At 39.8% G+C, this 22,023-nt stretch overlaps 1 protein-coding gene and 2 long non-coding RNA genes across 4 annotated transcripts; 2 read left to right on the top strand and 1 right to left on the bottom strand.

Annotated features, from left to right (window-relative positions):
• The first annotated feature begins 1,072 nt into the window (after positions 1-1,072).
• Positions 1,073-4,199, top strand: LOC105358267 (alpha-tectorin-like). Its single transcript, XM_023949213.1, has 9 exons — positions 1,073-1,302; positions 1,388-1,659; positions 1,727-1,846; positions 2,647-2,831; positions 2,914-3,074; positions 3,252-3,503; positions 3,595-3,754; positions 3,826-3,928; positions 3,996-4,199. The coding sequence occupies exons 1-9, from the start codon at positions 1,154-1,156 to the stop codon at positions 4,025-4,027; spliced, it is 1,434 nt and encodes a 477-aa protein (XP_023804981.1). The 5' UTR covers positions 1,073-1,153; the 3' UTR covers positions 4,028-4,199.
• An 11,024-nt stretch (positions 4,200-15,223) lies between these two features.
• Positions 15,224-21,445, top strand: LOC111946379. The gene is made up of 6 exons (XR_002872069.1): positions 15,224-15,317; positions 16,643-16,719; positions 16,836-16,969; positions 17,044-17,130; positions 17,231-17,448; positions 19,702-21,445. It is a non-coding gene; the product is annotated as an uncharacterized LOC111946379 (long non-coding RNA).
• On the bottom strand, positions 19,884-21,602 carry LOC111946380. Of its 2 annotated transcripts, none has more exons than XR_002872071.1 (3): positions 21,321-21,593; positions 20,898-21,224; positions 19,884-19,990 (listed from the first exon to the last, which is right to left on the bottom strand). It is a non-coding gene; the product is annotated as an uncharacterized LOC111946380 (long non-coding RNA). The 2 variants fall into 2 exon arrangements; XR_002872070.1 differs by lacking the exon at positions 19,884-19,990 and having other exon boundaries at positions 20,686-20,995; positions 21,089-21,224; positions 21,321-21,602.
• Between the last annotated feature and the right edge of the window lie 421 nt (positions 21,603-22,023).

Below are 22,023 nucleotides of genomic sequence, written 5' to 3'. Positions count from 1 at the left end.
GCTCCGTCCTGGGAACCCTGCTATTTATCATCTACCTTCTCCCTCTTGGTCAAATCCTCCGTAAATACAAGATTCACTTCCATTGTTATGCAGACGATACTCAGCTCTACATCTCCACCAAGCCAAATTCCTCTCTACCTCCCACTTCCCTCACTGACTGCCTTCTTGCAATAAAATCCTGGTTCACTACTAATTTCTTAAAACTAAACAACGATAAAACTGAACTTCTCCTGATCGGCACCAAATCCGTTATTAACAGCATCCAGAACTTCTCAATTCCCTTTGAAACCTCCTCCATTTCCCCCTCCCCTCAGGTTAAGAGTCTGGGTGTCTTCCTGGACAGCACCCTCTCCTTCACTTCTCACATCAATAGCATCACCCGGTCTGCCTATTTCCACCTTCGCAGCATCCGTCGTCTTCGCCCTTCCCTCAGTCCGCATTCCACAGCCGTTCTGGTGCACAGTCTTGTCACTTCCCGTCTGGATTATTGAAACTCCCTTCTTTTTGGTTTACCACAAAAAACTCTACGAAAACTACAGTATGTTCAGAACTCAGCTGCCAGAATTGTCTCTCAAACACCTTCCTCCCAACACATCACGCCTGTTCTGCAGCAGCTCCACTGGCTACCAATCACACACCGGATTACATACAAAATACTTATTCTGACTTTTAAATCCATCCACAACCTTGCTCCATCATATTTATCAGATCTTGTTCATGTGGCCATTCCCACCCGTACCCTCAGATCCTCCTCCTCCCTTCATCTGGATGTCCCCACTGCTCGCCTTGTCACTATGGGGGGCAGAGCATTCAGCTGCTCTGACCCCCGGCTCTGGAACTCTCTGCCTCCGGACCTCAGAAACATCGGGTCTATCTCACAATTCGCCAAAAAACTGAAAACTCATCTTTTCCAACTCGCCTATTCCCTCCGATGATTTCCTATTTCTGGCCTATTTATATGTATATTTTATTGTGCATTTGATTGCTTTTATTTTATTTTTATTTTCACTTTTATGTACGGCGACCTTGGGTTCCTTGAAAGGCGCCTAACAAATAAAATTTATTATTATTATTATTACAGGGAGGCTTTGTAGTCTTTAATGCAGCTGACCTTATTGTCCAATTTGATGGCCAGAGTACTCTATTGGTCAGAATGAGTCAGCACTATCAGAACAAAGTCAGTGGGATGTGTGGGAACTTCAACGGAGATCCTTCAGATGATAAAGTGAAACCGAGTGGCACACTCGCCCAAAATGACACTGAGTTTGGACACAGCTGGAAGTCACCAAGCAGTCAGCCAGGGTGAGCTTCTGAACACAAGCATCATACCATCATACAGTGTTTTATTGGTGCTGGATCAGACTATACATCTGTAATTTTTCTCCAGATGTGGATCCACTGATGAAATAAATGAAGATGGACACTGTCGTTTTTCACAAGAATACTCTGAACTCTGCAGCATCATCACCAACACCAGTGGTCCATTCAGCGCCTGTCACCTGCACTCTGACCCACAGCCATTTTTCTCTTCCTGCGTCTATGATCTCTGTCTCTACTCTCCAGCCAATGGCATGCTGTGTTCTGCAGTTTCAGCCTATGAGAAAACTTGCACTGTTTTAGGCTTGAACATCCCAGAGTGGCGCCCTGCTTTACACTGTGGTATGGCTCTACTATTATGATGTGTCCTTATACCATATGCAGACAATAACACCTATCATTTTCTCAGCCTTGTCAGATCCCTGTGAACAGCTGAACTGTGCAGAACATGAGTGGTGCGGGAAGAAAAATGGAGAGTACGGCTGCTTCTGCGATGAGCACCATCATAGACCAAACAATGAGAGCTACGGTGAGGTCAATGGGTTGATCAGGGGAGAATTTTTACTGAACTTTAATGCCCAGCACTATTGTTCTATCAATGTCATCTGACAGCAGAAAACCTGATATGAAAATGTTCAGCTCTGACTGTTAACAGGCCAGCAGGTGGCGTCCCTGATCTAATGCTGAGCAGCTTTTTCTGGTGATTGCACCAAATAATGACAAGAATACTAGAGATGACACATCTCAGAGTTATGGTACTTTATAGCATCAGTATCTACAGAATGCAATCCTGCAGACTGTGCAGAATCAGAATATTTTATTATCATTATGCGGTGCACAACAAAATTGTTTTCAGCAGCTCTTTTTCAGTAAATAATTGCACATAGAAATTTAAAAGTGCAGCCAGAGCATTGTCAACAGAGTAGTGACAGGGGATTTATTAAGATCTAAAAGATCTAGACATCTAAAAGTATGAAAAACAGAAAGATACAGTATCAATGAACTCTGCATCCATATGTATCAATGGATTTTTTTATTTATTCTTTGTTTTTGTCTTCTGAGAATTGAACGGCCTCTGTTTTCTTTGGAACGATGACTTAAGAAAACGTTTAAACGCACCTCAGCCAATGAGGCAGGACAGTGGAATGAGTTTTTGTTTTATTGTAGTTGCCCAGGAATGCCACAGGAACAGTGATGTGTAACGCTGTATTAAACTCTTTTTTGCCCTCAGTGATCTCATGGAATAAATGCTCTCACAGAAATCCCTATATGGCTTTGCAAATTGAAGTGGTAAAACAATTTCTTTTTGTGTCTTTTGGTGTCAAACAGACTCGTCCATCACCTGTGAAAACAGCTCAGGGACCATGTCTGTGTCCCGCTGCCAGCTGTTTGAGGCCGGCTTTCACTCCAGTGCTCTCCATCTTAAAGATAGCTCCTGCAATGGAACTGTTCAGAATGGAAGACTTGTTTTCCACTTTGACAATGAGGGTCATCTTTGTGGAACCGTTCTCAGGGTAAAACTTATTGGCTAACCTGTTATCAAAACTGACTAAATGGGATTGCCTTCATTAATTCCCTTTTCATTTTAATGTCCAGAGCAATGGAACCCATTTCATGTATGAGAACACCATTCAGGGGGATGTGGATACTCATGGAAGTATCATAAGCCGTCAGAAGAACGTCCATTTGCTCTTCTGCTGTTCTTACCCTCTGTCCCAGGCCCTGTCTATGGATGTGGGCATAAACCCTCTGGAGAGGTGATTGTACTGTCTGCTTTTTATGTCCATTTAAGAGACTGTTCACCCATCATCAGAACATGCTGAATCCATTTCGGGGTCACAGGGTTGCTGGAGCCATTTGATAGACACTTTTAGATTCTCTACAACATTTGATGTCATTTGATTTGAAGCTCTCTTTTGCCGTCTCTTTTACAGTGTAGTGAGGAAGAAGCTTCCAGTTGGTGTTGGTGTGTATCACATGAGGATGACCCCCTATCAGGACGCAGCCTTCCGCTTCCCCTTCACCTCTAATACAAACATAGAAATGGTGGTAGATGAAAGGCTTTACATTGAGGTGCGGACTGAAGGTGTGGATCAACAACAGATTTCCACTGTTCTGGACTCATGTTGGGCGACACCAGTCAACATTGCAAAATACCCTGTTCGTTGGGATCTCATTGCTGAAGAGTAAAGAATGACTTTTTTATCTTCACCAACTATCTTAAACATCTCGTCTGTGTATCAATCTTGTTTACTTTTTCTATCTTTTTTATTACAGGTGTCCCAATCCAGATGATGGTACAGTTGAGCTGGTACAGAATGGCATCTCCACAGTGGCTCGTTTCTCCTTCAAGATGTTCACCTTTACCAACTTCTCATCCATTTTCATTCACTGTAATGTCCACTTGTGTCTGTTGAGACACAACAACTGCACAGCTGTAAGTAAAACCTGTCAAAGAGAGACAGTATGCATTCTGCTGCTGAGAAACTAAACACTTTCTTCCTGCAGCATTGTTATCCTGGTCACCCCACGCGTTTCAGGAGGGACTTGTCCTATCATGACTCTTCAGCCATCTCAGTTGGACCACTTCATCTGAACCCACGTAGCTTAGGTAGAACACCTTGATCACCTTCCTATTGTAGATCAGGAGGAGCTTGACTTAACTTCTTTGTTTACAGGAAGGATCCAGAGCAGCAGTGCTCCAGGATAGATGACATCTGTCTTCACCCTGATCATTGTTTTGCTGACTGTCAAAATTCTGATCCAATGAGTTTAAAGAGAGCTGATGTGTTTACCAGCTCCCTTCTTAAATGTTCATTTAGGTTTTTCATTTGGGTTTGTTTTGCGTTAGCAATCAGGTGTTAGTAATAGCCTTGCATACGGAGGTAGGCTCTTTGTACTACACACTGGGGTCATAAGTAACTTACTGTGAATTTGAAGCTACTCATGAATAAACTCAAGCAATGGGCTGATGGGATACGATGGCTTTAGTGGGGTGTAAACTGTTTTGGTGTATTGAAAATTTACGATAACTACTGTGTCTGTCAGTCAAAAAGCCTGTCAGTAAAGAAATCATCCTATGGTTATCTTAATTATCAAAGTATTTTACTTTAATAAATATAAATTACTTGTCTTTATTTTCAGATTTTCAGTTTAATAAAAATGCATCATTAATAGTATAACAACAGTATTGTTACAATAATATTAGTCCAGATTTTGAACTTGGAAGCTATACTTAAAGCTTAAGATACTATTTTTCTATTCTTCTATTAGACTTTTGTTTTCATTGTGGGCTGGAAGAGGATGACACTTGGATTGTTAATCAATATAAAATATAATAATAAATATGCTGCACAAAAGTCCAACCTCTGCATTGAAGCCCTGATACATTTGTTCATCCAAACAGACATAATTTGTGAAAAAAAGAATAACCACCTTCTCTGTTTTATTAAAAATGGAAGTGTAATATTTATTAAAGCTTCATCTGCAAGAGACTCTTGAAAATGATGTTTTCAAACATGCAATATTAACAGTTCCCAAAATAAAACATTGTTCAGAGACAAAGTTGTGCATTGGCCTTTGTTATTGAAATTACATCCATACCTTTACAAGAAAACTCACACCTAGCTTCAACTGAACCCTGCTATAGAGAGCAGAAGAGTTTTTATGCTCTCCAAAACATTTCCATTATATGTTTGACATTTTCCCATTGTAACTGTTGTGCAGATTTTAATGATACATTGATTCAATTATAAAATGATGGAATATTTTATATTTCTACTGTACTATGTACAGAATGGTGTTGCAGTCTGTCCCACCACACCATGTAGACCACAGGGACATGCAGCAAGGGAAGACAGGTGAGGTCATCATCCCCACCTGCCACCATAAAAAGTAAACTAATGTTAAAAAATAATGTGTTATAAATGTAATTTGCCTTATTCTAATACAGTTTATTATTTTTATCTTCAAAATTGCTTTAACTTGTCATTCGTTTACAACACAGGCTGCAATGAGAGGCAGTGCCTCACAGCAGATTGTGAAATTCTGTGCAAACTGGGTTGAATCATTGACCGTATGCGTAAACTGGACTGAGGGAGCTCTCCCCTTCGAGTTCTAAATAGGAAGTACCCAGTGGCACCAAGAAGCCAAAATCCCATAGAATTCTACTGAAGCTTACTGCTATTATGGTACTCAGCCATTGTGTTTGTCAGAATAACTATTTTAGTTCTGTCACACTTCCTCAGTCCATTTTCTTTAAACAGTCAATGGGCTGAATGTGTGACTTTGGTTTACTCTGTGTATGCTAATAATCTAATTCTTTATTTACGTTAGTTGCTTGTGTGTTTTGTTCTCTTTTTATTCTGTCATGTTTTGAGTTTGTTTCCTGTTTTATTTCGAAAGGTTTGCTGTTTTGTTGTTGTTTCCAGTTTTACTTTGGTCCCCATCTGCCCTTTTTGTTGTCCCCTGTGTCTCGTTTGTCTCTATGTCATCCTCGCCAAGATGGCTGCTGCTACTACTGCCACTGTGTCTGTGTCTCCCTTGACAGCTTCAGAAAATACTGATACACAGATCACTTACCTCAAAAAGGATATCCAGAAACTCTCTGATGAGTTGAGGTCGAAAAATGATCTGTTGAACTCTTTGCTGGACATAGCGCATCAACAGTCCATGCATATTGCCCCACTGAAAACGGCCCTGGAAGATACAGTTCACTGGGACCCTGACATCTCGCCGCGGCCTTCCTTGAGCTCCACACCTAAACCGCTTTGGACTGAGGTGGTGTGCCGCCGGAAGAAAGCCTTGGACCGCGATGACCTCGTTCTTTCCAACCGTTTCAACGTCCTGTCAGGTCCAACATCTGATGACGTCCTGAAAGCGGCTCCTCCACTCCGCGGGAAAAACCCTCGCCCGGTCGCTTCTCGGACTGAGAAAGAAGGCCACCCGGCATCTGGAGGCCCATCTTCCGCTAAACGCCGACAGCTCCTGAGAGACGCAGTGAGTCGACGCCCTGACACCCGCCGCGGGCAGAACGAAATCCATGTCACCTCGGGATCCAAATAATGCGGGCTCTTCATCTGCGGTTGCGATCGGGGCGTCGGGTCCAGGGTTGGCGGCGTCCCCCCCTGCGACAGGTGTCGCGGCCTCCACCGTCACCTCTCCTCTTCCTGGTGTCTCACCTGCCTCAGCGGCCGCTACTCCTCGCCCACCAGGTGTATCGCCAACTCCCGCTTGTCCTCCTGCGGCGACGGGCCCGCTTACTTCGGCGGCCAGATCTGGCGGCAGTGGTGATCGCGCTGGCTCCTCCTTCCCAGGAGGTTCATCGGACACCTGCACGGCGCGGAGCTTGCATGTTGTGGGTGTTTCGGCCGCTGATAGCTCTCCTTCTCCCAGTTTGGCATTGAGCCATCATCCATCCGCCCCGGCCCCAGCCCAGTGTGTTCCCCCATCTTTTGCCTCACCTGCACCTATCTCTCAGCAGCATCCATTTTTCTATCCACAACCTTTGTTTGCCCCAACAACACTCTTGGTAGGAGACTCAATTATTAGGTATTGTAGATTTTTTAATGCAACCACGCATTGCTTTCCTGGTGCTACAGTGCCCACCTTACTGGATAAACTTCCTGGACTCTTACAAACTGCACCTCCTACAATAACCAGAATTATCATCCATATAGGAACCAATGACACTTCACACAGTCAGTCAGAGCTGACAAAGTTGGATTTTTTGGATTTGTTTACATTTTTAGTCTCTTGTGGGAAATCAGTTTTTATTTCCAGCCCTCTCCCCACACTAGGCCATGGAGCAGAGAGGTTTAGCAGGATTTTAGCGCTCACCAACTGGCTTAAACACTCTTCCCTCTGCTACAATTTTGGTTTTATTGACAATTCTTTTTTGGGATCGCTGTTCCTTCTACCAACGTGATGGTCTCCATATAAACCATCTGGGAACTAAATTTTTAACAGCAAACATAATTTATGCTGTTCAGTCCTACAATCAACTCCACCTTCCAAATGTGTCAGCAGCTCCCCCCCTTCTAAAAAGATCCCTGTCATCATCAGGCCTCGCTTTCAATACCAGCCTATTTCCAGAGGATCCTCTCTTCCCTGCCTCATCAGCCTCCCCCTGCAAACCATTACTGTGGATAGTACTCAGGATTCCCTATGTGGCACCACTGAACAGCACAAACCTTCAGTCCCTTGCAAAGAACAAACACGGTTTGCTCTTTTGAATGCACGATCAATCTCGAACAAAGCTCATTATCTGGGTGACTTGTTCACATCTGAAAATCTTGACTTCATGGCCATCACAGAGACTTGGCAGCAGGAGCAGGACTACTTCCATTTAAATGAACTATGTCCCCCTGACTGCTCTGTTTTTGGAACACCTCGGGTTGAACGGCGTGGAGGAGGCCTTGCGCTCATCCACCGTAATTCCTTCCATTGCAGGCAAATGAAGCCGGATCATTTCAACTCATTTGAGCTCCAAATGACTAAGGTTGGAAATTTAGACTTCTTTTATTGTATTTTAGTCTATCGTCCCCCTGGTTCTGCTAGAGAATTTTTAAATGAATTTTCTGAATTTTTATCTATTCTTATCAAATTTGAAAAGGTTTTAATTCTTGGTGATTTTAATTTGCATGTTGATGACCCATCTTGTAAAGTAGCTTCTGAATTTTTAACACTCACTGATTCTTTTAGCCTAAAGCAACATGTTTCTAGTCCCACACACAACAAAGGTCACACCTTAGATCTTGTTTTTTCCATTGGCCTAGATATACGGTCTCTGAATGTGGTGGATGTTCATGCGACTGACCATTTCTGTGTTTATTTTAACATATCCAGTCATGTGTCCAATAACTCCCATAAAGTGGTATCTCAAAGGCGTATTATAAATCAAACTGTTGTTGAACAGTTTTCAAAACTGTTTCATCTTAATCTTATTGATTATTGTGACAATGTAGAAATCCTTATCAATCATTTTAATGGTCATTGCCTGACTGTTTTGGATATAGTGACACCCATGAAGCTTAAAACTAAAACATCTTCCAACTCTCCTCATCCCTGGTTAAATGAAGAGATTGCTGCTTTCAGAAGAACATGTCGCCAGGTAGATCGCTTGTGGAAGTCCACTAACCTGGAAGTACATAGACTGCATTTAAAGGAGATGACTGGGACATTAAATAATATGATTAAGCTCGCCAGATCTAAGTATTTTTCTGACCTAGTACATATGAACAAGAGAAATCCCAAAGTTGTCTTTGATACCATTCAAAACATTGTTTCACCCTCAGCTCCACCTGTACCTGTTTACACCACTGACGATTGCAACAGATTTTTACAATATTTTGTAAATAAGGTGAATGAGCTCAAATTAAACCTAAAATCATGCAATGAGAATACCACTATTGTAGCCTCTTTAAACTACTCCTGGACTAACTTTTCTGCCATCTCAATAGACAATATCATGGTCGTATCAAAAAAGATGAAGCCATCCTCATGTCCCCTAGATATATTGCCATCATCTATGTTTTTTAAAGTTATCGACCTAATTGCCCCATTTCTTGTTAAAATTATTAATCTGTCTCTTTCCACTGGTACTGTCCCAAACTTCCTTAAACAGGCAGCGATAAGTCTCATCTTAAAAAAGCCCAACCTGGATCCATCACAATCCTCCAATTATAGGCCAATTTCAAAATTACCTATACTCTCAAAAGTCTTGGAGAAGATAGTGGCAGAACAGTTAACATCTTTTTTAAGCAACTATGAACTCTTCGATAAATACCAATCTGGTTTTAGAAAGATGCATTCCACGGAGACCACTTTACTTAAAGTTTCAAATGATATACAGATGGCTGCTGACTCTGGAAAGTATACAGTTTTGGTTCTTTTGGACTTATCCTCTGCATTTGACACTGTTGATCATAAAATACTGTTGGGCAGATTAGAAAATGAGTTTGGTATTGCTGGGTTTGTTTTAAAGTGGTTTACCTCCTACCTGACTAATAGAACATTCTCTGTCTACATAAATGGCATGCTTTCTGATACCGCTCCACTCCTACATGGTGTGCCCCAGGGATCTGTTTTAGGACCTCTTTTGTTTTTAATGTACATCTACCCTCTTGGAAAGCTTATGAATAACTTTAAAAATGTGTCATACCATTTCTATGCCGATGATATTCAGCTGTACTGCTCTTTCAATGACACAGAACTCCACAAACTTACAGAACTACTAGATTGCCTTGCTTGTGTTAAATCTTGGCTCACGAGTAACAGTCTTCAGCTAAACTCAGAAAAGACAGAAACACTAATAGTTGCCCCAGAAAACAAAATCCCAATAATTTCCCGGCATCTTGGTTCTTTGAGCTCCTCTGTACAGCCCTGTATCAGAAATCTTGGTGTATGGTTTGACCAGTCAATGTCTTTGGACCATCATTCCAGCCTTTTAATTAGAAACTGTTTTTATCATTTACGTAACATAGCAAAATTGCGGGCGTTCTTATGTAACTCAGTCTTAGAGATGGTTATCCATGCTTTTATTTCTTCTCGTTTAGATTATTGTAATTCTCTTTTTACTTGTTTTAATAAATCTGTTCTTAACCGTCTTCAGTTAGTTCAAAACACTGCTGCAAGGCTTTTAACAGGATCCGACAAAAGGGCACATATTACCCCCATTTTATCCTCCTTGCACTGGCTCCCAATCAAGTGGCGTATTGATTTTAAAATTCTAGTTTTAACCTATAGAGCTTTAAATGGACAGACCCCAAAATACTTATCAGACTTGCTCTGTCCCTACGCTTCCAGCCGTGCCCTCCGATCCTCAGATCAAAATCTTTTAAAGATTTTTAAGACAAAGTACAAAACCAGAGGTGACCGGTCGTTCCAGGGAATAGCCCCCAGACTCTGGAATGCCCTCCCTCTGTCCCTTCGTGTGGCCGACACCGTCGATTCTTTTAAAAGTCAACTGAAGACACTTTTATTCAAAAATGCTTTTAGCTGACTGGTTTTATTGTTACTTTTATTCTATGTTTATTTTTCTTCAATTTAGTTTTGCTTACATTATATTTAATTGATTGTTTTTCTGCTTTTACTGGGTTGTATATTGTTTATTGTTCAGCGCTTTGTGATTTTATCTGTGAAAGGCGCTATATAAATAAAACTTACTTACTTACTTACTATGTATTTAAGTCCTGTTTTTCCCTTCTTCCTGTGCTGGTCCATAGTCTGATGTTATTTTGATGTTCCCTAGTATTTCAAGTTTGCGTGCCTGCTCTGCAGTGGGGTTTTTGGTTTTTAGTTTTTGTTTTTTAAAGATGCTGTTATACCTGGAACCTCCTGCCTCCTCGTCTCTGCGCTTGGGTACTTCATCAACCCCCTTTGTGACAAATGTTCATTGTACACATTTTTATTACATTTCATTACTTTCCATATCATTTATACTGTTGTTTTTATTTGTCTATCGTCTATTTATGGTTTACATTGGACACAAAAACACATTGAAAACAGGGGAGGCATAATGTAGCTCTGCCATAGCAGACAGGACACTGGTGAGCTTTTCTTTGTTCTTTGAAGTACACACCTGCAGAAGGTGAGATGACCGACACCTCCTTGTTCTCCTGACTGGATCTCCCTCTGCAGCGAACACCAACGTCTTCACTGTGGGAGCAGTCGGTCCGTCCCGGGATCTCGTGATGACATCCAGAGGGGAGGTCTCTGATCCTTCAGTGGACGTCGTCCAGGAGAATCAGCCCGGCGCCTTTGCCAGATAACTCATCTGTGACGACCTCTGCATGACCCCTGGAAGTGCAGAACAACTTCAAGTCTGCTTAGATATTTAGCAGGAATAACTTGGTCATAAGAAAGAGAAGTAATCTTATCAAGGAAGTTTTTCAGGAGCAAAATTATAATCGTTCAATAAAATTTGTCTTATTGGCTAGAATGTTCTTCTTAAAATAAAAATCTTGGAAAGACTTTTTTTCTTACCAAGTTGTCAGATTTTTTTTCATTTTTACTTGAATTATTTTTTGACTTTTTATTGCGTGTGGTTAGAAATCAGCATTGGAGGCTCCAGAAAAGTTAGGATGAGGGAAAATGGTTGAAAAAGAACTATTTGTCTTCTGTATATGTTGGCATTACATTTCTTTTCTTATTTTTAAGAATTCCTATAGGAATAAGAGAACTGGGCTTAGTGACCCCTCCCCTTTGCGTTCCAAACAGGAAGTACCTGCTGGTCACAGCAAGCCAAGACCCCATTGATTTCTATAAAGAAATACCAATGGATTTATGTGGATGAGGGCGATGTTGGCCTCCTCATCCTTATTTTTGATGGTGGCATCAAACCGATCTCCACTCTTCAGCTCCACCTGGAAAACGGTGAGGACACAATGAGACCGTTTTACTAAGACGACGTTGCTGTCTCTCACCTGCACTCTGCAGCTCCCCTGGAAAACGTGGATGCAGGTTATGACATCCCCATCCCCAAGCAGCAGAGACAGAATCTAGGTTTACCCTGCGAGGCAGATCGATTCTCAGAGGAAGAGTGGAATCTAATTCCACTGTTCTGGGGAAAGCAGCAGTTCAAATCACAACACTTTAGCATAGTTGACTCATTTTATTACAGAAAGACTAACCAGAGGATTTAATTGTTAGACACAATTTTTTTATCATTTAACAATTTGGCAGCTGGAGTTTGGATTAGAATTAAACCAAAGTCACTTTCAAAGTTTTATCATAAATTTAGCAATTTCTTAAAACATTAGACACACAAATCTGTGCAACTTCCAAGCTTTCCAAACATTTTTACCTCATTGTGGCCTCTAATTTTCCCTTTCTTTGTTGTTTTTATTTCAACTTTCTTCCTGTGAAGCTCCAGAATTATTTTACAGGAAAAAAAAGGAGAAACTTTCAAAAATATATGAATTAAAATACACCTTTATTTTTATGAGAACTATGCAGTTTTGGAAAAAAGGCAAACCAATAATCAAACTACATGTCTTTTTTAAGGTACATGTTGTATTTTTAAGCATTATTTTTAAATATTTATTTGTTAACTTTTAATAAAATCTTTCCAAATTTTGTCTTAAAAAATATTATTTAAATAAAATTGTAAGCATTAATCAACATATTTAAAGTAATAAATATAAATTAATATATGTTTCTCTGTGCACTCAAGTTAACAAACCTGTGCTCATCTCTTGTCCTATAAGCTTGTAGGTCACGCCCTCCTGCACGGATTGACAGCCAGAAATTTCTTTTTTAAATACACCACACGTTGTAAAATTAGCTACTTATTTTTGGAAAAAAAAGTCTTTATTTAAATATTGTGAATAAAGGGGTTGTATCTTAACAATAAGCACCGTGAAGGAAGCTGTTTTATTGTAAAATCTCCAATTTAAGTGTTTAATTAAGACTCCTCTAAAATGTCATATCTGACAAACTTTGCTTTTTCTCCGCTACTTTTTTACAAAAAGCTCAAATGAAATTGAAAATGTATGTCAGGGTTTTTCAGAGCAGGTTTTTATTAAAAAACATTGACATAAAGAGAGATTTCCAATTTCTACACATTGAACAACCTTTCTATGTAACAGTTTGTTATTTTAGTGATTTAAAACTAAATAAAATACAGAAGGAAAAAGTCCTTCCTGCTTTATGATGATCTACAGAGATAAAACATGAAGGTGGAAGTAATGTGTTACAGTATATATATTTTTAAAAGGAATAGAATTGATCTGATCAGAAATGTTAATGGAGGAGGAAGAGATCACCCAGAGACTAATTGTGTAATTTCCTGTTCTTGTTGTCCGATTAAAGGATTTGTGAGCGCTGGTCAAGACGACAACATCCCTACAAATAGGATGAAAGGCAAAATTCTATATTTTTTATGAGTAAAAATCATTTGTGCAATAACATTTTGTTGTTAACATTTCTTTTTAATAAAAAAAAACTGTTTTAATTTGAATTAGAAATGGTAAAGCAGGGCATTATAACACACAGATACAAGATAGTGTGACCTTCAGTAAAAAAACTTGTGTTCTTTTTCCAAATTTTGATTCCTGTTGTGCAGTGAAGTAAGAAATGTCTTCCCAATGAGATAAAGGGTCATGTGATGTTTGAATCTCAGATTCAGATCCAACTATTTTTGGAATCTTTTATTGAAATAGGTTAAAAATTTTACCTACGGTATTTTTTTTTGGTATCTCCATGTTTATTCAAGATTCTGTTTGTCATTCCACACAAAATATTTGGAGAGAAATACACAAGTGAGACGAGATGTTGTTTCTCACTAGCATGACAATGCAAAGAAGCAGCAATAATAAAAATAGCAACAAAATAACAGTCCAAGAATAAAAAAATAGAAAAAAAATAAGATAAATACAACATTACATGAGTGAAACAAAATAAAATAAATATTGTGGTGCTTCCGTCTGGGGGGGGGCACTTTCTGGCATTGTCAACGTTCTTTTGCTAAAATCACAGACTATTTTCATTCCTCTTTATTGTTTTATGTTGAAACGGGACGTTTCTTCTGGAGGAGGGGGCGTATGCTGTTTACTTCCGCATTAGCGTTCGGATGACAGGTTCATGACGTAATGAGACAAATGAACTTCAGGTTATGTGAATGAAAAGGAAAATAAAGGATGATTATAATATGGATGCTCCCCTGACATATCTGAAGTTTATTTTGTAAAATTGTATTTTGTATTGTACTTCCGTTTTATACAATAAAGTAAAAAAAAAAAGGAAAATAAAGGCTGCAGCGGCCCTCTACATTCAAATGTGTTTCTGAGATCCTTATCTTATGAAACTCTGCTTTACTGTCACCGAACCCCGGAAAGCCAGCTCCACTGAAAATAATCTGATATTGAGTCGTCAAATAAAGCTTCACAAAAGGCTCCACATATTTCTGCCTCAAGCTAGGCTCTGATAAACGGAAAACTTTGTTGTTTTTTTTCCTTGTTAACCTATGACTTTTTCTCTTGTAAATTTATGAGATTTTAAACCTCGTAAATTTATGACTAAATATCTCGTAAATTAACATTTATGACTTTCTTTCGTAAATTTACAACTTAAAAGTCGTAATTTGAAAAAATAAATATTTTTTTGTAAATTGGCCCTAAAACTCCGTCGTAATATATTTAAATCATGTTGACAAAAAATGAAATATTTATGTTTTGGTCTTTGCCCCTTAATTTTTTTTTCTTTCTTAAGTTTTATTTTTCATCCACCCAAATGAACAAATCGTTTTCTTTATACACAAAGTACCCACTTCCACCTAAAATGAAAGAAACGCATTTTAAAATAATATTTAAAATTTACCCTGTTGGAGATTTTTTACATAAAAGATTCAAATTTGAATCGGAACCATGCATATTCTGTTCATCTGAAACTGAAACATTAGAACATCTTTCATACAGTTGCAACAAGGTTAAAATATTTTGGTCTGATATACACAATAGGTTGCCACTCAAAATTTTAAATATTCCCTTTTTTTCCTTATGTGATGTTCTTTTCTATATGGAAAATTTGGATCCAGGAAATTCTGATGTCATTAATAATTAGTAATTTTAGTAATTAGTAACTTATCAAAATATATCAAAAGTATTATTATTTTGAATTGTTTTTTGCCATGCCTTTGCCTATTATTTCTTTTTTTTCGAAATGTGCATTTATAGCGTTTGTTCACCCTAACTTGGTTTGTATATCTATAAAAAAACAACGAGGTACACACATTGTTAAAAATATTACTGTTTTTGTTTTTTTCGGTCTTATATGTGTGTTTGATATTTACAATTGTTTATTGTGCAAGTGACTGTGAATGTCTGTAAATTGAAAAATGTACATTAAAGTTTGTTGAAAAAAACAATTTTTTTTCATTGATTGCCCCTTAATTGTGGACTGGTAAACCCCGTTATTCGAGAAGCATTCCAGGAGGAGAAACGTTGCAGTCAGCCATTTTGGAGAAGCTGCAAGCACCTGCTGGCTGGAGGAACTTGTGAAAGGTAAGTTGAATTGACTCTAACAACTTAAGTAAGGGAAGTAGAAGACGTCATATTTATTAATGTTGTTAGTTTTCAAGGGGAAGAGCGTTTTAGTTCACTTTTCTTTATTATCGTAGTCATCAAGGTTAAGGCTATGCGCACCACTTTCGCCAAATTTGCCCCTGCCGGCCGCAGCCCTCCCCTCGACGACAGAGGTAGCACCCTAGCGCATATTTTTTTGCAAACGCAAAAAAGCTTTTGAAAGCAAAAAAAGAAAGTTTTCGAAAGCAGAAAAAATTACATGTCAAAGCCGAATAAAATATTATTGAAAAGCAAATATTTAATATTTTCACTTGCAACTTAGAAAGTTTTGTGTGCAACATGGTGGCAGAAATATCACTCCATGTTTTACACGCTCTCTGTGTAGAAAACGCGGGAGGAAAGTATGCGGGGGGGGTGACCAACTTGCAGCTGCAGATGACGTGAACAGGTGTCTGACCCTGAGAGGGAAAGCAGCAGAGGGGCGGGGCTTAGTCATCCCACATGACTACAGACCCTAAAATACACATTGCTGCCTCCAAGTTAGTAGATGATTGTTTTTTATTTATAAGATCATGTTTTATTGGGTTTACTTGGTTATTTAAAGAAATTAGAGGAAAAAATATGGGAACGAATCTGTGCTAAAGTGAAGTTGTTTAAGTCTAGGAACCACGAGCTACAAATTTCTAAGGTCCAAAGATACATTTTGGTTTTCACAAATGATAAAAGTTTCCAATTATGAACACAGAAACAAAAAAAGTAGCCCAATAGACTTAAAATTGAGCAAGTTATTAATAGTTTACGTCTAGCTGATCGCCTTGTTTTGCGGCTAGTAAATAATGGGAAAACTTGGTAATCACAGCTAGACACATTAAGGATTTTTGTCTCTTTTAATACCACATCTTCCCTATCTGTGCTCTAAACACCATCAATTTGTAACATGACATGGTAAAGTGATTCTGAAGGTTTTAATGGTTTTTAGAGAAATGTTCATTTAATGTTATACCATGGTCCAGGTGAATACTCGATTCTGATTGGCTGAAGGGTTAATAGCCGAAGTATGCATTATCAATTTTTAACGCACGGCGTGGACGCCTGAACCGGTTAATGCATACTTTGTCGGCCATTAACCCTTACTTATTCTACAACGTATCAGAGCCTTTTGGAGAAAAACAAACTGTATGTCCAAAATGAATGCATATTTTAAAAGTAAATGATGTATTCCTTTCTAGAAATGTTGCCAAAATAAAAATTAGTCTTAAAAATATCTTTTTTTGTGGGATTGTGTTTTGTGACTGCTCCCACAGTGAAGACGTTGGAGTTCCCTGCAGAGGGAGATCCGTTCAGGAGAACAAGGAGGTGTCGGTCATTTCACCTTCCACAGGTGTGTACTTCAGGATAAAAACTCTATCAAAAAATGGGATTTTTGAATGTAAACTGTGTTTTCCTGAAAGGAATTCCAGATCAGACATGAATATGAATTAGGTTTATTTCTGCCAGGGCCCCTGGTGCAGCTGGTGGGTGGCAGCAGCAGGAAAGAAGGGCGAGTGGAGGTTTATTTCCATGGAGACTGGGAGGCACTCGAGTTGGAACGACCTGAACGTGGCTGTGATGTGCAGACAACTGGGACACAGGTTTGTGCAAACATGGAGAGCTCAGGGAAAAACATTTCATGGAATGACTCGTGTCTCCCACGCCTCCTCCTCAGTGGCAGAGCGACAGCAGCTTTGGTCAGGGGAAAGGACCCCTCCACCTGGACCAGGTGAGGTGCACAGGGAAGGAGGAGTCTCGGAAGGTAAATCCCACACTTCCTTCTGTATCAGTTATGGGAAAAAGCTGCTCACTCACACTCAGCTCCTTATTTATTTATTTTTAACCCTAACCTCGTCCTGCAGGTTTGGCAGCGATCCCACCATCCATGTGGTGATTGTCGAGGAGTCGGAGCAAACGCTGACACCTGAGTGGCTGGTGCTTGACAGGAAGTTCAGGGGACTGAGCGGCGGTCACGACTTGCTGAAGCTGCTAGGCACCAAGGATCACTTTCTGACCTTTGACCCCAACACTAACACAACCTGTCTCCCCAGTACTGATAGGGGAGAAGAAGAAGAAGAAGGTAGGTTACCTGCTTCTTGTGTTGTCATGGTTACTATTGGATGGGTAGGACCAGGTGTGAATATGACAATTTAGTGGAAAATAGCACAAACCCTTATTTTCTTTAAACTGAAAATTAATTTAAAAAAACACCAAGATAAGGATCAAAGCTATTGAAATGATCAATTTTTTTTTGCATAAGTGTCATAGGATGTTTTTGAAACATAAAAAATAAGAATGCCTCATGAAATATCTACAAATTATAAATGAACAGAAAGCCCAGATTTGTTTATATTTTCACTTTCTTTAAACTGAAAATGAATTTAAAAAAAACAAAGATAAAGTTCAAAACTATTGAAATGATCCGTTTCTTGTATAAAAATATGTCAAAGCAATTTTTTGAAGATTAATAAGATTACATTTAATTTAAAAGGACACCCAAGGACACTACAGATGGAAGATAACACAATAATATCACAACATGTTGAAAATAATAAGTTTAAACCATTGATAATATCAGATTGAAATTTGTAATCAGGGAAAGCGGATTTAAGCAGATGGGTTTATAGTCTGGATTTAAAAATTGGAGTCGATGTTACAAAGGTCTGGGGGGAGAGAGTTCCAGAGTTTGGGAGCCGAGTGGCTGAAAGCACGGCTCCCCACGGTGACCATACGGGCGGAGGGATGGAAAGCTGAGGGGAAGAAGAGCAGCAGGTCAGGGTGGAGGTGCAGCTGCTGGGGGAGAATTCTGCAGAGTCCAGATCAGAGGAGTTTCTACCAATGAGTTCTATCGTTAGAGGAGACATCACGTGATTCCTCATGGAGTAGAGCAACGCCATCTTGGTGAGGTCAAGTCACTGCTGCAGTGCATGCATGTGAACACATTTTTAGCAAAATGCCAGTTCATAGTTCGTGTTTCAACTGCCAAAATTGGAGAAATGAGTTCAAGAAGGAGGAAGGCATAACATTTGACAGGTAAGTACTCAATTTTTTTTCTTCTAATGCTTCATTAATAGTACACATGTGGTCCAGTGGTTAGCGCTCTTGCCTCACAGCAAGAAGGCCCCGGTTCAAGTCCCGGCTGGGGGACATGAAAAACACAACATCAATGTGGGACCTTTCTGTGTGGAGTTTGCATGTTCTCCCCGTGCATGCGTGGGTTTTCTCCGGGATCTCGGCTTCCTCCCACCGTCCAAAAACATGCTTCATAGGTTAATTGGCAACTCTAAATTGTCCATAGGTGTGAGAGAGTTATTGGGTGTGTGTTTGAAGATATTCTACCCTGCGACAGACTGGCGACCAGTCCAGGGCATCCCTTGCCAACGCCCAAGTGGCCGGGATAGGCTCCGGCAACCCCGTGACCCCGAAAGGGAATAAACGGTCAAGAAGATGAATGAATGTTGACATGCATGATGCTGCAGGGCTATTAGCATTATACATGATGTACGTATAATTTGCTGTCGACATAAATGTAAACTTTATTTTGTTAAACCTAAATACAGTATACTAGGATTAGGCTATTATAGTAATATAGAATTATACATTTCTGACTCAGTGACTGTACATTTCTTGTAGGTTTCCAATGGATTCAGACTTATGGAAAAAGTGGGCCTTTGCTATCAACAGAGCTAACTCAGATGGATCACTGTGGTAGCAACTAGCAATAAAGTCTGACTATGTTTAAAACATTTTCTGGAAACAGATTTTGATAAGACTGTCCAGACTGTTCACTCGAAACCCACACACATGATGTGCGTATATATAATATATTATGTAAATAATTATGTTTATGTATAAATATATACAAATTAAATAAAAGCTACTTAGATGCCACCGAAGGCTATAAAGCAGTCATGTGGACGCCAACGACCTCACCAAGATGGCTTTGCGCTCGGCCAGGCTTCCCAAGCGGCGTGTCTCCTCTGGTGATAGAACTCATTGAGATAAATCCACAAAAACAGAAACTGTAAGACACTTTTTTTTCTTGGTTCTCAGGAGGATGTTACACTCAAAGTGTATTTACATGATAGAAGCTCCTTAAGGAGCTCATCTGTGTCTCTGAAAGTACTATGATAATAATAATAATAATAAATGAGGTAAATTCCGCCTCCTCAGATTTCCATTAGCCGTACTGAATGTTTTAGCCGTAGTATACTAGACTAGTATACTTCTGTTAACACATCATCAGAGACTTAGCATAAAGATCAATCATTTAAAATGAATGTTTACATGACGTATTTTAATTCTGATCTTCATTCCAATTACTTTTGTCCAGGTAAACGCAGCTGAGGCTTCAACATCCCATCACTACAGCCAGCCTTCAGCTCAGTGAACAGAGGTTCAGGCACTTACCTCCGGAACCCGTATATGGTCACCACCGCTGGTGTTGATGCGTCAACAATGTCAGGGATGATATCCCTCTCCCTAAAAAGGGGAAGGGACCTCCCTGGAGGGGGGGCTATGATTACACTTCCTGGTAAATGTGGAGGGTTCCCGAAGGCCAGGACCGACTCCCCTGGCCGTGCAGCAGCAGTGCTGCCGAACTGCAGAATGGGCAGGGGAAGCTGTGGGAGGGCGATGAAGACAATGCAGATTTGAGCAGATTCTTGACACCACTTACTACATCAGAGAAGATCTCTGCTTGATTTATATACAGCTCTCACTTCCTCAGTAAAGCCCATAATATCACGGTATAAGGGGGTTTCAAAAGGGGGTGGAAAAAAGCTTCAGTTCTTTAAGATGTAGTTTCTTAACTTTTTTTTCTACTCAAAAACAGCAACTGGCTGCTGTGCGTTGTCACGGTAACACAGTAACGCGCCCACTACGTAACCGCTATTTGTGGAAAAAAAGCGATCAAAAATATTAATAATAAAGGAACTAAAACTTGCTGAAATTTTCATTCTTTTGTACGTTTCCATGATAAAAACGGTTTAATGGCCTTCAAAATATGTATTATTAGCATTAACGTTCCTTAGACAGCCGTTTGTTCGCAAGCTAGCAGTAGGCGCACTTTACCAAATCTTCACTTTGAACAAAATCATTCAAATAGGGCCGTAATTTTTCACTGAAATGATACCTCATAATTAAGTGTTGCATATTTATATTTTAGAATCAATTTTGTAGATCTTACTGGGTTACCAACCTATTGTTGAAGCCGATGAGGATGCATCACTTTATCTTGCCGCCGCCATTTTGACTCGTCTAACGTAACTTTGAGGACCTTCTTGTTTTTATTCAAATACAAACCACGTGGTCCATATTTTTTTCTCATGCCTCTCTCATCTTTTAAGTGGGAGAACTTTTGGGGGCTGATTAAATACTTTGAATATGACAACTGGAATGAGCAACGTTGATTTGCTTTTTCTCGCGTTTTGGGTAGTGCCTTGAGACAACCACAGCTGTGAACTGACTCTAAAGTAAAGTGGGTTGAAAAGAAGAAAGGAAAGGGGAAAAGGGAGAGGAAGAACACACATTCTCACGGAGGAATTAATGTGAATGAGGGCGATGTCTGCCTCCTCATCAACACGTTTGATGGTGGCTTCAATTTTCTGCTGACTTTCAAGCTCCACCTGGAAATCAGTGAGGACACAATCAGACCTATTTCCTGTTCTTCAAACTATGACGAATTGAAGTTTTAGTAAAACTACGTTGCTGTCGCTCACCTGCACTCTGCAGCTCCCCCGGACGACTTGGGCAGTGATGATAATATCACCGTCCTCCGTTATGATGAATCCAGTCCGTGTCAGCCAAAGCGCCTCCCCCCTGAAGAAGGGCTGACTGGGGTGGGGGGGTGACAATCTATGAGAGCAGTGGAAACAAATCCATTTTCCTGTTGCTCAAAATGGATAGCTATTATTACACTTATTTATTATAGTTAATATTATCTTATTATACTCTGAATGTCAGAATCCAGCTTCTGCTCAGATGTGAGATGCATTTTTGCCAGTGACACCCCCGAGTTTCTGTGCTGAAAGAAAGCAGGGAATAGCTTCAGTCAGTAATGAAATGGATAAAAAAAACACCAAGATAAAGTTCAACACCTTTTAAAATGATCAGTTTCAATGCTCAAACAATGTCTTATTAAATATATATAAAATAATTTAAATTAATCAACACTGGCCGCCGCTTTCCAAACTCCGCCTTGACGCCGGTGGTCATAGAACATCAGGTCATGGTGGAGGTGCAGCTGCTGAGGCAGAATTCTGCAGAGACAGACAAAGTCCAGGTCAGAGGAGTTTCTACCAAAATATGAAGAGATAACTGTAGCCACGGCTGTCTGGATTTACTGAATATCTTCAATTGTTGTGGGAAAAGTACAAGACACATTTTAATCTGCATATCCAAACAAAAACCAGTAAATGGTCTTTGGTCTTCAACCGAACCACCAGCGATGACCATGAACGCATCACAGCATCTGAACCAAACTTCAACATGTAGAACTTCTAAAACCTGCTGCTGATTGAAAACATCTGTGGTGAGAACATCAGCAAACCGAGCATACGAATGCTTTAGTTAAAAAAGGAAGTCCACTTCACTTTAGATGTGCTTCAGGAGCATTTAAGAGACCGACTACATTAACCCCCCCCCCATTAATATA

This window comes from Oryzias latipes, chromosome 19, assembly GCF_002234675.1.
Source record: "Oryzias latipes chromosome 19, ASM223467v1".
NCBI lineage: Eukaryota > Metazoa > Chordata > Actinopteri > Beloniformes > Adrianichthyidae > Oryzias > Oryzias latipes.
This window is presented reverse-complemented; position numbering and strand designations above follow the sequence as displayed.

Coding starts and splice junctions, on each gene's coding strand:
- LOC105358267 (XM_023949213.1), top strand. CDS start 1,154: ATGAGTCAGCACTATCAGAACAAAGTCAGTGGGATGTGTGGGAACTTC. Junction 3,504..3,594: donor TGGGATCTCATTGCTGAAGA/GTAAAGAATGAC, acceptor TTTTTATTACAG/GTGTCCCAATCCAGATGATG. Junction 3,755..3,825: donor GACACAACAACTGCACAGCT/GTAAGTAAAACC, acceptor TTCTTCCTGCAG/CATTGTTATCCTGGTCACCC.